This window comes from Lacerta agilis, chromosome 12 (genome assembly GCF_009819535.1).
Source record: "Lacerta agilis isolate rLacAgi1 chromosome 12, rLacAgi1.pri, whole genome shotgun sequence".
In the NCBI taxonomy this organism is placed as follows: Eukaryota; Metazoa; Chordata; class Lepidosauria; order Squamata; family Lacertidae; genus Lacerta; species Lacerta agilis.
In genome coordinates this window covers 48,652,923-48,668,288 of record NC_046323.1, presented here as the reverse complement: position 1 = coordinate 48,668,288, position 15,366 = coordinate 48,652,923, and the positions used below count along the sequence as shown (strand labels likewise).

At 47.2% G+C, this 15,366-nt stretch overlaps 1 protein-coding gene across 1 annotated transcript in view; it reads right to left on the bottom strand.

The window, feature by feature from the left end:
* Nucleotides 1–822: 822 nt before the first annotated feature.
* Nucleotides 823–15,366, bottom strand: part of LOC117055790 (mitogen-activated protein kinase kinase kinase 3-like) — a 55,972-nt gene continuing 41,428 nt past the window's right edge. The window contains exons 9-16 of the mRNA XM_033165617.1: nt 14,863–14,921; nt 11,975–12,067; nt 10,584–10,781; nt 8,685–8,833; nt 7,084–7,215; nt 5,350–5,479; nt 2,735–2,912; nt 823–2,324 (exon numbers count right to left, since the gene is read on the bottom strand). Coding sequence (XP_033021508.1) covers nt 2,096–2,324; nt 2,735–2,912; nt 5,350–5,479; nt 7,084–7,215; nt 8,685–8,833; nt 10,584–10,781; nt 11,975–12,067; nt 14,863–14,921 — 1,168 coding nt within the window. The 3' untranslated portion in view covers nt 823–2,095. The remainder of the gene's footprint in view (nt 2,325–2,734; nt 2,913–5,349; nt 5,480–7,083; nt 7,216–8,684; nt 8,834–10,583; nt 10,782–11,974; nt 12,068–14,862; nt 14,922–15,366) is intronic.

Here is a 15,366-nt window from a genome sequence, read left to right as displayed (position 1 = left end):
CCAGAATGTGGGGATGGAGAGGAGCAGGGCTCCAGCGTCACGTGCAGAACTCCTCGTATTTCTACTGTGGGCAGCAGAGGACATATTGTAAACGAAGCAAAACATATGCAAAGAACACACATTTGCTTAAAATGCACAACTGACTTAGGCCACACAATATAGAATACACTTTGGAACACAATCTGATTTTTTTTTTGTGGGGTGGGGAGATACTAAAAAAAAAACCATAGCCATGGGATCTGTTGTTATTTGCCATGTTTCCAAAGGATTGCTAAACTGGCATTGAGCAAAGTCGATCAACTCAGGAAGGAGATGACCAGATACAATTTTCTGTGACTGGCTGGCGGGGCATCCTCTTGCGACTACAAATTAATACGATAACATCCACTTGCAGGCTGCTGAACAGACTTTCCTTACCAAGGTCCCTACCATTTTAATGCTCCTTAGCATGTATATTCCCCTAAACCCCTACTACAGCATTTGTAGCATCACCACGACACTGAGGATACGCAAGGTTTGGGGGCAATGCCTTTGGCGAAAAGTAGGGCTGTCACCCAAATTAATCTTAGTTCAATTCTTCATAGGGGGGTTTAGTTGGTTAACCAATTAAACCCACATAAAAATGTGCATCTAAATAATCATTCCGAAGAAACGAGATAGAGAGATAGTACTTTCTTTGGTTTTAGGTTATGTATAAATGTGCCACAACAGGCATCGACTTAGAAGAGGGAATGTTTCTTTTCAGACCGCACTTGACAGCTGTAGTTTGCAGAAGAGCTTGCATAAAAAGAAAATTATATATATATATGTATAAACCCTGCTGGCAATTAATGGGGGGCACTTTTTAATCAATAAAAATAAACAACTGATTGATCCAATTGATCTGACAAAAGCTGCAAGCCTGCACACAGTGGCCTGGAAGGGATTCCCATTGAATTTAGGCGGACTTATTTCTAACGGCTAGGATTGCATCGCATATGTTGCAGCTCTAGTAGTAAATCATTTTAAAACATTACTTCCGCCTCAGGAAAATGTTTTTTGAGAGCCTCCATTGCAAATAAGCAGGACGAGGGTCTTTAAAGTGTAAACTGGCCCCTTACAATTGCACTAAGCAGAGCCAAGCGACAGCTTGTGGATTCATTAGCAACCTCCTGCTTAGGGTTCCGGGCAAGGGAATATATTGCAGAGACAGACTGGTGTTGTCTCCACCTCTGGGGATTTTAAACAATTATTTCTCTCCTAGGTGGGTTGGATAGAACTGCTTCTCTTTTGGGTCCAAGGAAAAGATAGGTTTGTGGTAATCTTATAAGGTTCTACAATTCCCATAGTTTCCTGTTTGACACAATCGCTTTTGCAGTCATATCCCTGACTTGATAACTTTAGGATGATGGATTGCGGCTATGTTTGCCCCCTGGATTATAATTGCCACCCAATATACAAAGGAATCCTCTTTGCTTTCTGCTCCCAACAGCCAAAGACAGTTCTATGTGCACCAGAACTCTTTGCTTCTAGGACTTAGTAATGGCTTCTCCTTTTTTTCAAACAGAAGTAGATATGTGCCTTTGCTCTTTTGTGCTGGGGATTTATTTCCACTGTCTTCACGCCGCGCCTGCTTTTTTAAACGGTTGCCAACCGGGTGACAAGCGAGTTCTACAGAGCACCCGGCCCATTCTGCGACTCTCAGCTCTTGTCTGCCGACAAGAGGCTGCCAAACGTCCTTAATTTTTTGTTCTTTTGTGGCTGATCAAGTCCGTGAGACCCTAACGGACACGTCACGCAAGCAGATAATTCCCTGGCGTTCGTAAGGCAAGATGTCCTTCCTTGCCAGCGTCACCTCAGTTCCTCCAAATCCCTCCATCTCAGTGACCCATCAGCCCCCACAAAGCCAAGATGGCTGCTTTGGAGACTTGGCAAGATGGACGCCGCCTGGCCAACAAGGCGTGATTGTCAGCAGCGCAGCACATATGGCAGTAACCCAAACAGGAAATTGAGGTTGGATCTGGAAGTTTGCGGTTTTGGTCCTGTTGCTCAGTCCTCCGCGATGGTGTGGATCTTTGGTCCTTTCCCCCGTCCCTCCCGATAACGGGAAGGTCTGCTAGAGGCTAAAACTCACGAACGGGTGCCTCAGGAGGTCTTCTGCGGTGGGCCTTCGCTTCTCTTCCACAAAGATCAACTTGAGGAAGCTGCGGCAGTAGTCCGAGACGCCGTCTGGAAGCTGGGGCTTTGTGGGCTGCGTAGCGATCTTGAAGATGGCGGCCATGGCTTCAAATTCTGCCCAGGGTGGCTTCTCGGTCAGCATTTCCACCACGGTGCAGCCCACACTCCTGCAAGGCAACGCCAAGGGGAAGGAAGGAATTAGGAAAGAAGAAAGGCTCTCTTACCCTCTCAATTCATTGGTTATTACGTTTTGATCCAATGGAGCCCAGGGCGGTAAACACAAACATGTTAAAATAATATAATTAAATTAAAAATATATATTTTAAAACTCAATCATAGCATTTATATCAATATACAAAATGCCTTAGGCGGGCCTCTCTGATTTTTCCTCACAACAACTCTGTGAGGAGAACCTGCCTGACAGAAAGTGATTCGGCCTGTTTTATCCATTGCCCAAAAGGAAGGTGGAAGTGAGAAGATTTGAAAATCTTCTACCATGTGCAAGCCGAAGACTGCCACCAATACGTGTGAGTCCCATTTAATTTCCGTACATTTCTGGGATTAACTGAGATCTTACCACACGTCAGCTTTCCTTCCGTATCCTTCCCCGCTGATCACCTCGGGGCTCATCCAGTATGGCGTCCCCGTGACGGACTTCATCCCTGTTCCAGACATACAGATGGTCTGAATGCGTTTGCTGGCACCAAAGTCTCCGAGTTTCACGTTCCCGGCAGAATCTCTCAATATGTTGGCACCTAAAGAAAGAAAGAAAACAGCCCACTTCTGAAATGGAAGCTTAGTGGCATCATAGCATGTTGGAGGGTATGGTGGCACCATTCACAGAGCAAAAGCTACCACAGAGATACCAGCGTTTTCAAAAGCAGGGGGTCCATGTCTTGGCTTCTGAAAAACCGGGGGTCTGCAGGACCTAGCTAATGGGGCTCCTCTGGGCTGGATGAATCAATGGTCTGACTCAGTATCAGTCAGCTTCCTGTGTAGCCCAGCAGTCCATTAGCAGTCTTGCACTCTACAAAATGTTGAATATCTTGTTTAAATGTTAGGGTTCATTATTGTTCCACAGGATGTGTACCACTTTAAAAGCCAGGGCGCATATCCTGACCTAGTTTTTGCAGCTGTGTAGCAGAAGCTGATAAGTCATTATAATTAGCTGAATAATTAGCCAAATTATGGTGTTTCTTTTTCTTTAACATACTGCATGCGTCATCAATTGTGAATGGTATATAATGTGCTGTATTGTCGGAATACACTTCGTGGATCCGTTAAAGATCCGCGGTTATTTGTTTATTTTAATGGTTATTAAGAACTACTTTTCGTATCCTTCCACTTAAAAGTGAAAGTGGAAGTAAGAATGAAGAGGCACTTTGCCATTAGGATTATTCCGCCCTTAACTTGTAGTTCCAGTAATGTTTCAAAATTATCAATGGACGTTTATCCTGCTTCCCGCCTTTTTGGAGGGCAGCAACAGTGGTTTTATTGGTTGAATTATTTATCGTGATGTCATACCTGTTCCTAAATAAAAGGCTGAGGCTCCCCGCTTAGGCACGTTTTGTTTTAGTTGGATTTCAGTTAGGTCAAGTTTAGTTTAAGGGTTTTGGGAGCGGGCTGGATGGGTTTCTTTTAGTTAGGTTTAGTTTGCGGAAGATCTTTCGGTGAGGTTTTAGTTAGGCTTTTAGGTTTAGCCTAGGGCTAGATTTGCGGAAGATTTATCGGTTTAGTTTTATTTAGTTAGCATCGCGGAAGAATTGGCGCGCAGGGACTGAGAGCTCAGGGAAACTTAGCTTAGGGCTAGAAGACGAGCCTATGTGGGTTTTGCCAAAGCCACTAAAGATAGATTCGGTGTCTGTCGTCAATTGGGGAAAGGGGTAAAGGTTTCAGGATTTTTTAATTTCTGTCAGAGAAATCTCATGCTTAGACAATATCCTTGGTTTGGTTTTCTTTATTGCTAAATGATAGTGCAGGAGGTTACAAGTAGTTCCAATTCAGATTCGAGGCATCCATTAGTTTTCGAGGCACCCATTTGATTTTGAGGCATTCATTCACTCACGCACCTTCGGAGTCATTTTCCGTCTTACTCAGCTACCTTCAGATTGTGAGACTTGGCCGGCGCCCGTGCCCATACGCACGCGGAACGCTGGCCGCTTTTCCCCTGCAACTGGTACCTCGTGCGTGGGCAGCTTAGGCTCACGCACGGGGAGCTCCAGCACCGAACCCCGGCACTGTATGTACCTTATTCTGCCCCCCCCCATGGGAGGATGAGTGATGGTTACAGACACTATGTAGAAGGGATGACTGTAAGGTGTATGTTTGGGCAGTTGTTATTAAACCTTGCAAATATCTCTTTGTGTCTTTCCAGTGATTCCATCTGTGTGGTCTAACCTGCACGCACTCTGTGGCATGCTGCACTGTGCAATACCTTTCCCTAGGTCTGTCAGCCCTGGGATATAGTCTGAAGGCACATGAGTCCCCCACCGTGCCGAAGCTAAGCAGGTCTGGATCTGGTCCATGCCAGGACGAGTGACTGCAAGGAACCACATGTCCGTGGCCTTGGGTTCCATGGTGGAAGGAAAGCAGAATGTGCAAGAAAATAAACACCCAGCACTCGATGGGGAACAATACAGACTGAGTGGGCAGCAGTCTATGATGAGCAATGACCACACCAAACGCAGTGCCCTTATTTCCCACAGGCATCGTGGTTGTAGTTAATTAAATTTGTTAGTTGCTTTATCTTGCCCAAGGTGACCCAAAGTGACTTCCAACCAACTGAAGAAACAAAACGAAAAACTCGCAGGTACAACTAAAACTGGGGGAGGAAGGACAACAGCGAACCTTGTGCATGGGTTCTGAACAAATATTTAACTTTCCTTGTACCAGAATCAGTGTTTTTGAAACATTACAAGGCTGAGTCTCCCCCCCCCCACCTTCAACAATCAGAATGTTTGCTGGCATTTCTTAACATCAGCTTAACTCAGCCAATGGTTGGAGGTGGATCAGGGCTCATGGTCAGTGGTATTATGTGTTTTTCCCCCCGCTGAGAGCATGCTTGCCGGTTTCAATAGGCCCTTGGGGTTTATGCAAAATGTGCCTGCGCTGAATAGATTGAGTTTCTTTGTCACCTACAGTCAACGAGCTCACCTAAGCGATCGGAACATTCCCCCTGGGATCTCCACCTACCTTTGATATCTCTGTGTACAATCATGTTGCTGTGCAGGTAGAAAACCCCTTGCAGGATCTGCCGTGTGTATTTCCGGGTCACGTTCTCCGTTAGGGCTCCGTAGGCTTTCAGCTGGTCTTTGATAGAACCCTAAAGAACGCGGGAGAACAAACAAGGCTCCGTTGGCTACTTTGGCTAATGGAACCATGTCGTTTTATGAATGGCGCGAGCCATTTTGGAGAGGCTGGTCAAAAAGCAAGCTACAAATCAAATAAGTAGCAACATTTCAAATTGTAGAATCGTAGGGACCCCGAGGATCATATGCAAGTTGTCCCATACAGGGATCGAACCTGCAACCTTGGAATTATTCGCTCACACTGTAGCCAGCTGAGCTATCTGCCAGGCATTTATGCAATGGAGAAGAAGAAGAAGAAGAGTTTGGATTTGATATCCCACTTTATCACTACCCAAAGGAGTGTCAAAGCAGCTAACATTCTCCTTTCCCTTCCTCCCCCACAACAAACACTCTGTGAGGTGAGTGGGGCTGAGAGACTTCAAAGAAGTGTGACTAGCCCAAGGTCACCCAGCAGCTGCATGTGGAGGAGCGGAGACGCGAACCCGGTTCACCAGATTACGAGCCTACCACTCTTAACCACTACACCACACTGGCTCTCAACTATTAGCTGACAGGACTGGAGGATGCTTCTTGCACCTGCTGAAAAGGGGAATATTTTGCTGCAGTTTCCTCCGCTAAAGAGAGTTTAAATGCCAAGAGGAAGGGAACATACAGTACTCAATTAAAAATTGCTTTTTTAAATAAATGTGGAAATTGTCTTAAAGTTACCTTAAACCACAGGACAACACTGCGGATTCCAAATACTAGCTACTTTCCTCCCACTTCTTAAATGAAGCATACTGGCATTTAACACACATAGGTGTGCAAACAGTGTTTTCTTTTTTCCCTAAAGCATATTGAAAACATTTCGAAATAGATGCAAAATCGCTTTGGGAAACCGCTGAGGAAGGCAAGGGGCCATGACATCATGAACACTGGCCAATCAGCTCTTGGCTTCCTCCTTCAGAAGGCAGATAAGGGTTTCCCTGTTTATCCAGAAGCACCACAAAACCTGCAGAATTGGCTCGATCAAAGCCCATTGGGATTGGGGGGGGGGCAATTGTGTGCACTTTCAGCAGACAGACATGTGACTACTGAACCACCTCAGCCTGTATAAAATGTTATATCTTTTCACAGTTTACATCAGCTGCCAGGCTCCAATCTCTATGTAACATTTGTCCAAACAGGAATACGTTCAAAACTATTTCAGGAAAGCAGGGTCCCAGTCCAAGTGAGCCACAAGAAAAGGTTTGCTGGTCAAAGGAAGACGAGGAGCACAAAGAGCGCTGGATTTAGAGCAGTGCGGAAAGTTCCCTTCCCTTTTTGAGTTGAGGGGGCACAAAACAACAACAACAAAACAACAAAACAACAACAACAACTTCTGTTTTTTGTAATAATGTGAAGTTTCACTGAGCCTGTTGGGAAGACCCATAATGAAAGCAACAGCGCCAAAAGGAATTATTGTGGAAATAAGCAATATTTAGAGGAGAGAGGCACCAGATTTTTGTCCTCGCTCAGGGAGCCATATGACCAAAGTCTGCTCCTGGGACCTTGTAGAAGGCATGAAAAGAGCTTGGAAGCTCTGGGCTTATTAAGAACTCCAAGACCTTTACAAAAACGCCCATGCAGGCTAGCTTACCCCCGGCATGTATTCCACGAAGATGGACAGCTTCCTCTCCTCGGCGTCCCGCAAGCAACCGTAATACTGGACGATCCGCTCGTGACGGAGGGTTTTGAGCAGCTGGATCTCGCATTCCAAGGCATTCACCTCCTGCAGAAAGACAGAAGCAGCTGCAGGTGGAAGAGGAAGGGGTCGTGGGGATAGCTAGCTGTCCCGGGGTGCAGGGCACGGATGGTGTCCGTGCAAGTTTGGGACTAATGTCCTTCAAACCCCGACTGTCCCTGAAACGTCAACGAGCAGCACGGCAAGAAACTGGCATGGGCTTCCAAAAATAGAAGACGGTTTCTCCCTGCTAGCTGGATTCAGGCAATCGCTTCCTTCTCCCAATATGAAGCCCCAACAGATATAAGAGAAAATAAGAAGAGCACCCTGCAGATCAGAAAACCCCAAAGGTCCACCTTGCTTCAGCATCCTGTTTCCACCACGGGGTGGTTAGATATCTCTGAGAAGCTCACATGCAGAACATGTTTGTACCCAACACCTGGTGTTGAGAGGTCCATTGGTTCAAAGGTGTTTATTATTATTATTATTATTATTATTATTATTATTATTATTGGCAATGGCCGATTTGCACGGGAATTACATTCCAGACCAATGTCGGTGGGGCCCTCGCAAGGCCACCCCATTCCGTTCCGCCCCTTTTTGTGACATTTTCGGGTCACTTCCGAGGCCGGTGTGATGCGCACAGTCACACACATATCGGACGCACCTAAAACATCCCCTGCCTGTGCAGAGGTACCTTGGTACTCGAAAGGTTTGGCTCCCGAACAAATCGGCTCCCGAACGCCTCAAACCCAGAAGTAAGTGTTCCAGTTTGCGGACGTTTTTCAGAAGCCAAAAACCCGACGCGGCTTCTGCTTGAGTGCAGGAAGCTCCTGCAGCCAATCAAAGCCGCGCCTTTGTTGTCGAATGGTTTCGGGAGTCGAACGGACTTCCAGAACGGATTAAGTTCAAGAACCAAGGTACCACTGTAGTGAGGTTTGCATAAACTGCCTTTCATCCCAAGATCCCAGGGTGCTTCACAGCGGAAAAATACAAAATGAGAACACACAATACAGTGGTACCTCGGGTTACGTACGCTCCGGGTTGCGTACTTTTCGGGTTACGAACTCCGCTAACCCGGAAGGGCAACCCGATGTGCGCGCGATTTGTGCATGTGCAGGGCCTTTTTTGCGGGGGGTTTTCGGAATTTTTTCGGTCTGCGCCGAATTGTTCGGGTTACGTCCTTTTCGGGTTACGTACTGTAACCCGGAACGAATTAAGTACGTAACCCGGGGTACCACTGTACACAATAAAACAATTAACTCCCCCTCTATTAAGCTGCCATGTCTAAAAACCATGGACACATCTATCCTCCTCGACTTTTCTCTGCAAAGGAAGCACAAAGAACCAGGCTGCGCAATCTCTCTGCGCTTCCTCGTTGATATCCCAGGTCCTTCTCAATTGCTTATGATCCCTTATCTCCCCCTTCGGACCTTCCTGCCCCACAGAGGAACACACACACACGTTAATTTGGGCAGGGGGGAAGTGTTCACACTGCGTCTTATCCTCATACTCACTTTGCTCGTCTCTTGGCTGTCGGGGTCAAAGGGCACCTGCTTTACGGAGAGCTCCCGGCCAGTGTCAACGTCGTAGCAAAGGTAGACCTCCCCGAAGGCACCTCGCCCCAGCAGCTTCCCAAGTCTCCAGTTCACTGGGGCCTGCAGCGCTACAGGGGAGGCAGAAACCAATGTCAGGGAGGGCTGGGGGGGGGAGAAAGGCTACAGACACCCAAGGTCTCCACACCAGTGCAGCCATCCCCGTGTCAGGAGTTGCAATGCCTGCGTTTCTTTCGCTTGCACGGAATACGATGGCGCCTTCAGAACACCAGTTTTCATTTCGAAGAAAACCCAAAGATACCTACCTCTTTCCTAGCGCAAGAGGGAAGAAGGCCCCCAGTTTTAATTCAGAAAAAAACCTGTTCCCGAATTGTCAGAAAGGGTGGCGTTGCTGTAGCCTTTCTGACTCCAGGGGGTTGCAATTACGATTCCAAGCCTGATATTTCATACACTGTGCAACTGGTGACTCTCCAAGCCAAACACAGCTGTGGCCTGCCTGGTGCTTGACAACGCTCCTGTTACTGCAGTTCCTTCCCAAAACAGCCAGACCTAAAGGCTTCTGGAGTCCTTTAATGGGATGCACTCAGCCGCCCCAGGAGTTCACAGGGCCATTTTTGTTCCCTGTGACAACTGGTGGATCCCTCTAGCCAAGTATTACCAATGGAAGGTTTCCAGCAAACTCACAACGCAGCGGTTGGAAACCCATGGCCCTCCAGATATTGTTGGGACTCCGACTCCCATCAGCCCCAGCCACTGGGACAAATGGTGAGGGATGATGGGAGCTGCAGTTCAACAACACCTGGAAGGCAAGAGGTTCCTTTCCTTTGCAGTGAAGCATTGCAATCACTTCAAGGCCAGCTCACTTTGCTTTTTGAATTTAAGGACAAAACTAAACAAAACAGAAACCTGGTGCACCCACAGAGCTGTAACATAGAGCAGACTTGCATTTTTCCAGCAAATGCAAGTCTGCTCTATGTTACAGCTCTGTGGGTGCACCAGGTTTCTGTGAAGTTGGAAAAATGCAGAGCCCCCTACAGATCATGGTGTTCACCCACCTCAATGGGCACGAAAGATCTGCACAATCCGAACAGCCTTTAAATGTGATTGACTTGGAATGTTCACTACATTATGCAATTGCACTGGAATGTTTATCCTATTTGTCATGAACGGATAGGTTTAAATGATTGGCAGGTTGCTTGACGGGGACTTTAAAATGTTCCAATAGGCCACGTACAGTATAATCAAACGGAGTTATTTGCTGCGTTGTCATGCTATGCTTCGAAATGGTTTAGTATCTCATCATTGCTGTAACACAACATTGATTGGCTTTTTTCGTTTCGCTGGAAAATTTGCAGCGTGCAAATTCAAGTAACAAATAATAATAAATAAATAACCAGGTTTCCTGCAAGCTACGCCCTGATTTCTCCGCAGGCCAAGCGTTGGTTATTCAAGTTACAGGTAGGTAGCCGTGTTGGTCTGCCATAGTCAAAACAAAATAAAATAAAAAATTCCTTCCAGTAGCACCTTAGAGACCAACTAAGTTTGTTCTTGGTATGAGCTTTTCTAAGGTGCTACTGGAAGGAATTTTGTGTGTGTGTGTGTGTTGGTTATTCAAGTCGGCATTCAGTTTTGCCGATGATGCACAGAGCAAGGCAGGGTTTCGCAAACTTGGGTTTCCAGTTGTTGTCTTTGGACTACAATTCCCATCATCCCTGACCACTGCTCCTGCTAACTCTAGGGATGATGGGAGTTGTAGTCCAGCAACAGCTGGAGATCCAAGTTTGGGAAACCCTGGTAGTAGGGAAGGCCCTTCCCGGCCCACCCACCCCCCAACAGCCCCTTCGCCGGGAGGCCACTTACTGTTCCTCGTCTTGGCCGGAGAGGAGCCGAAACCTTGGAATATCTTGTCGCAGTTGTGCCACCACTTGTTCCCCCCGCGTTCCTCGTACCGCAAGGTGACAAGCTTGTTGTCCCCGTTGAAGCTTTTCGTCCTGCTGGATGGCATGATCTGGAAGAGGTTCTCTGGCGGGGCGTAACTCCTGGGGAAGGTTCTCCGGCCTTTCGGGGCAGGAAAAGGGGATTAAGTGAAGCCGCGAGTGGGTACAGTGCACTGCGAATGCGTGCCGAGCTCTGCATCAGTGAGGAAGCTGCCTTACACCGAGTCAGACCACTAGCCCATCTAGTATTGTCTACACGGACTGGCAGCAGCTCTCCAGGGTTTCTGAGAGGGTGACTCTCCCAGTTCTACCTCGAAATGCTGGGAACCGACACCTGGACCCACTTGCATGCAGAGGATGATGATGATTAAGATGATGATAATAATTATTATTTATTTATACTCCACCCATCCCTCTGGGTTTGCCCAGCCACTCTGGGCAGCTCCCAACATAATATTAAGAAAAACAATAAAACATCAAACATTAAAAACTTCCCTAAACAGGGCTGCCTTCAGATAGTTGTTTATTTCCTTGACATCTGGTGGGAGGACGTTCCACAGGGTGGGCGCCACCACCGAGAAGGCCCTCTGCCTGGTTCCCTGTAACCTCACATCTCGCAGGGAGCAAACCGCCAGAAGGCCCTCGGAGCTGGACCTCAGTGTCCGGGCTGAACAAGGGGGGTGGAGACGCTCCTTCAAGTATACTGGGCCGAGGCTGCTTAGGGCTTTAAAGATCAGCACCAACACTTTGAATTGTGCTCAGAAACGTACTGGGAGCCAATGTTGGTCTTTCAAGACTGGTGTAATATGGTCTTATATGGTGTTACATGCAGTGCTTTTTTTCTTTAAAAAATGTTTAGGGGTACTCTCTCATTTTGACCCAAGAAAACCACCATTTTATAGTTCAAATCGGGCAAAATAAATACAGTAAATGGACAAAAGTTCAAAGATTCACAAAATGTTTAGGGGTATGCGTACCCCTGCGTCCCTCCAGAAAAAAAGCACTGGTTGTGTGGAAGGATGTGCTCTTTCCCTCAGCTACAGGCCTTTCCTAGTGCGGATCAGCCAGGGTCCACCACCTGGAGACATTCGGTCTACTCACATTGTCACCACGTCGGGGAAGGAAAGCTAGTATTTGGCGCCCACCTTAAAGGGGCCCCACCCTGAACAGCACCTCTCTCCAGAGCTCGATAGCCAGTGTGCTCAACGCAGCTGCAACAAGCCCAATTCTGGCTCCCCGTTTCTGCCCAAGGCACCCACTGAGCTGCTCTATGCACCTTTCCCCTCAAAAACCCACCAATTTAAACAGCCTTACCGTCATTGTAGTCCTTGCGGCTCTGGGACAGGTGATACTGCCTTGGAAAAGTCCCTCCCTTGCCGAATCTCTCGCAAAACGGGATGTCAAAATCTGACAAAAGTACAGAAATGACACTTGCATCTAGTTTTCTCTCCCCATGCTTTGCCCAAAACACTCTTGCATAATAAAATCCAAGATGGCAGCACTTATGTTAAGATTGTACAAGGGGGTGGGGGGGAGAGAGAGGGTTGTCATGTTGAGATATTTGTTCATGTTTTGGGTTGAACTAAGAGCAGAACAACAAACTACGGCCGCATCCGCACCTTGCATTTAAAACAGTACCATACCACTTTAAGCAACCACAGATTCCCCCAAAGGATCCTGGGAAGTGTAGTTTGTTAACGGTGCTGAGAGTTGTTAAGAGATCCCTATTCGCCTCACACAGCTACAATTCCCAGAGTTGTTGATCCCTCTTCCTAGGGAAGTCTGGGAATTGTAGCTTGGTGAGGGGAACAGAGGTCTCTTAGCAACTCTTGGCACCCATAACAAGCTACACCTCCCAGGATGCTTTGGGGGGAAGCCACGCCCATCGCAGTGGTATCATGGTGATTTAAATGTAAGGTGCAGACAGGGTCTATGTCAGGAATAGGCAAATCCGGCCTTCCAGATGTTTTGGGACTACAACTCCCATGATTCCTAGCTAACAGGACCAGTGGTCAGGGATGATGGGAACTGTAGTCCCAATACATCTGGAGGGCCGAGTTCCCTACACCTGGTCTATGTGTTGCTTCCGGGTTCTTTTTTCAGATTTTGTTGGTTGCTGCTGCTCCTCCAAGCTGCTTTTGTCAAGAGGGGAAGAAATCACGGGAAATCAAGTCAAGGGCTAAGAAATCACACGTGGGCCCTTCCAGGAAAATATATCTGTGAAAAGAACTGAGGGAAGTGTGGCTTCACCCGAAACTCAAATTCCGCCTTCTACGCGCCACATTTAATTGGTGCAAGAATGCTGCAATGATACCCAGCTGCCTCTCCAAGACTTGATGGACAGCTCAAATGAAAGCAAGCAATGTGTGCGTGCGTGCTGAAAAATAATCATTTTGCATATATATGCACACACACACACACACACACACACACACACCCCACAGATCACCAAAACGGATGCAACTCGAGGGCTATCTGATGGCACAGCATTAACTAGGTGGCAAACCTCAAAGGTATATTGTTGCAAAAAGCTTATCTCTGGGTTCACCGTCTTCCGCGGCCCAAGTTTCTATTGCCGCACTTTTAACTCAAGTCATAAATCACCCACTCACCGGCCTCGCAAAGCCACTGCTCAACGGTTACCCCTTTAGAGTCAGGTTCCCCAAACTTGGGTCTCCAGCTGTTTTTGGACTACAACTCCCATCATCCTGAGCTGGCAAAAAATCAGTGGTTAGGGATGATGGGAATTGTGGTCCAAAAACAGCTGGTGACCCAAGTTTGGGAAACCCTGCTTTAGAGCCACGGGGGATTTCCTCCCACCCTATCCACCCCCTTCTAGAAACAGAGCATGTAGCGATGGTCACACCATCAGCGTGAACAGCAAGCCGGGGGTGGGTGGGGGGGGGCTACAAAGCCAGCCACATCCTCAAGGCTCTGGCGGACGGCCTTTTAAAGGGAAATTTGAGCGCTGCGACCCAGGGGGCATATTAAAACTTCACAGGATCACTTGGCCTTATTTGACGCTCGACTTCCATGCCTCGGCCCAGCGGCACCTCCGCAAGCCAAACATTGCCTTTTCATCCTCTGGGCCCCCTGCCATGCATTCATTTTTTAATAGCAGAGGTCACTACGATGCAGCAATGATGAAATTTTCCGTGATTTCACCAGCTGCACATGTGCGCCCAAGCGAAGGCTTCTCAAACCACAGCTCTGCGAGTTAACGTGTGCGATTTTGAAGTTCTCCATCTTCCAAAACGCCCGTACTCTGGGCACGCTCGGCCAGCAGTGCAACTGCCCGATTTTTGCCACAGATCCATCCCTCTGGCTTCTCGGGGTTCTAGTCCTCAGGTAATTTTGTTATCTATCTACGTGGGCACTTTGCATACTGCTGAATTGCGCTAATCTATACACGGCGTACAGTAAGATGAGCAAATACAACAGAGATAAAATCCGAACTCCAGAATCAGAAAATTTCTTCGGTATGGGCCTAAAGCGGGTTCCACAACACTGTGCCAACAAAACAGAACTGGCAGATATGAGCTGAGCATGCAAGACTTCAAGGATCAGGTAGGGATATAAGAGATCAGACTTTGCAAGGAAAAACATGGAATGGCATCATTGCACTCAAGGACTTCTCACTTTGAGGCAGTCTAGCCTTCAGCAGTCTCATGAGATTCTCAGGGTATCTCCAAGGATGTTGGAAATGGAAACAGGAGCAGAAATTTCCACAATTTGCATGTTTGCCTGAGGTCAGGAACACAAGCAAATATAAGCGGCACTCGGTGTCGCTTTATTTTTGGTCAGTTAATGTTGCATTTTAACTATGAGATTTATTTACCACCCTTTGTCACAAGAGCTCAGGGCAGTTCGCAAGACAAAAATACAAGGCAGAAGCAAAAATAAAAATAGTTAAAACAAAAAACAAAATAACAACACCCATCCCAAAAAATTAAAATGTTTTCTTGTGTTGATGTTCCCCTTCCACCGAAATGCAATGGAGTTAATTACGTGATGAATTGCATCCGTTTTGGCCGCAGCAGCTAGCGAGATGAGAGACATAGTTTCGGCAGAAGCCGAACTGCAATGGAACAGAAACAGCGCTGATTGCAACCAGCATAGGATGGGGTGGAAACCGCTGCCTCTGTACATCCCTAAAGATCTCTCTCGGCGACAGTAAACAATGCTGGCTCAGAGGAACTTACCTAGGCAATCAAGGCTGTCTTTGTCCCTTCTTGAAACAGGTGCTTGGCTAAAGGGGGGACTGCAGGACGAGAAAGAGGTGCATTAGACCCAGTGACATAGCCCTGGTCTTCAGCATCACTCATTCTAATACAACTATCACCAAAACAATGGTAAAGCTTTGCATTTATCTTGCGCTTTTATTGCAACCCAAACCTCATGGCTTCCAAATGTTTTGGACTATAACTCACATCATCCCTGACCACTGGTCACACCGGCTGGGGACAATGGGAGCTGTAGTCAATAACATCTGGAGAAACACTGCTTGAGAGCAGGGGTCCCCAACGTTTTTGGGCCCCTGGGCAAATCTGGAAATCTATGACACTGTTGTGGGTACTTCAAATATATATATATATATGTACCCATTTCAAAGAAGGAAAGCTGGTGATGCTCGCCAAAAGATTGCCATGCACACTCCAAACAGGACCGCAATACCTCAAGGACTGCCTCTTCCCATATGAACCTGC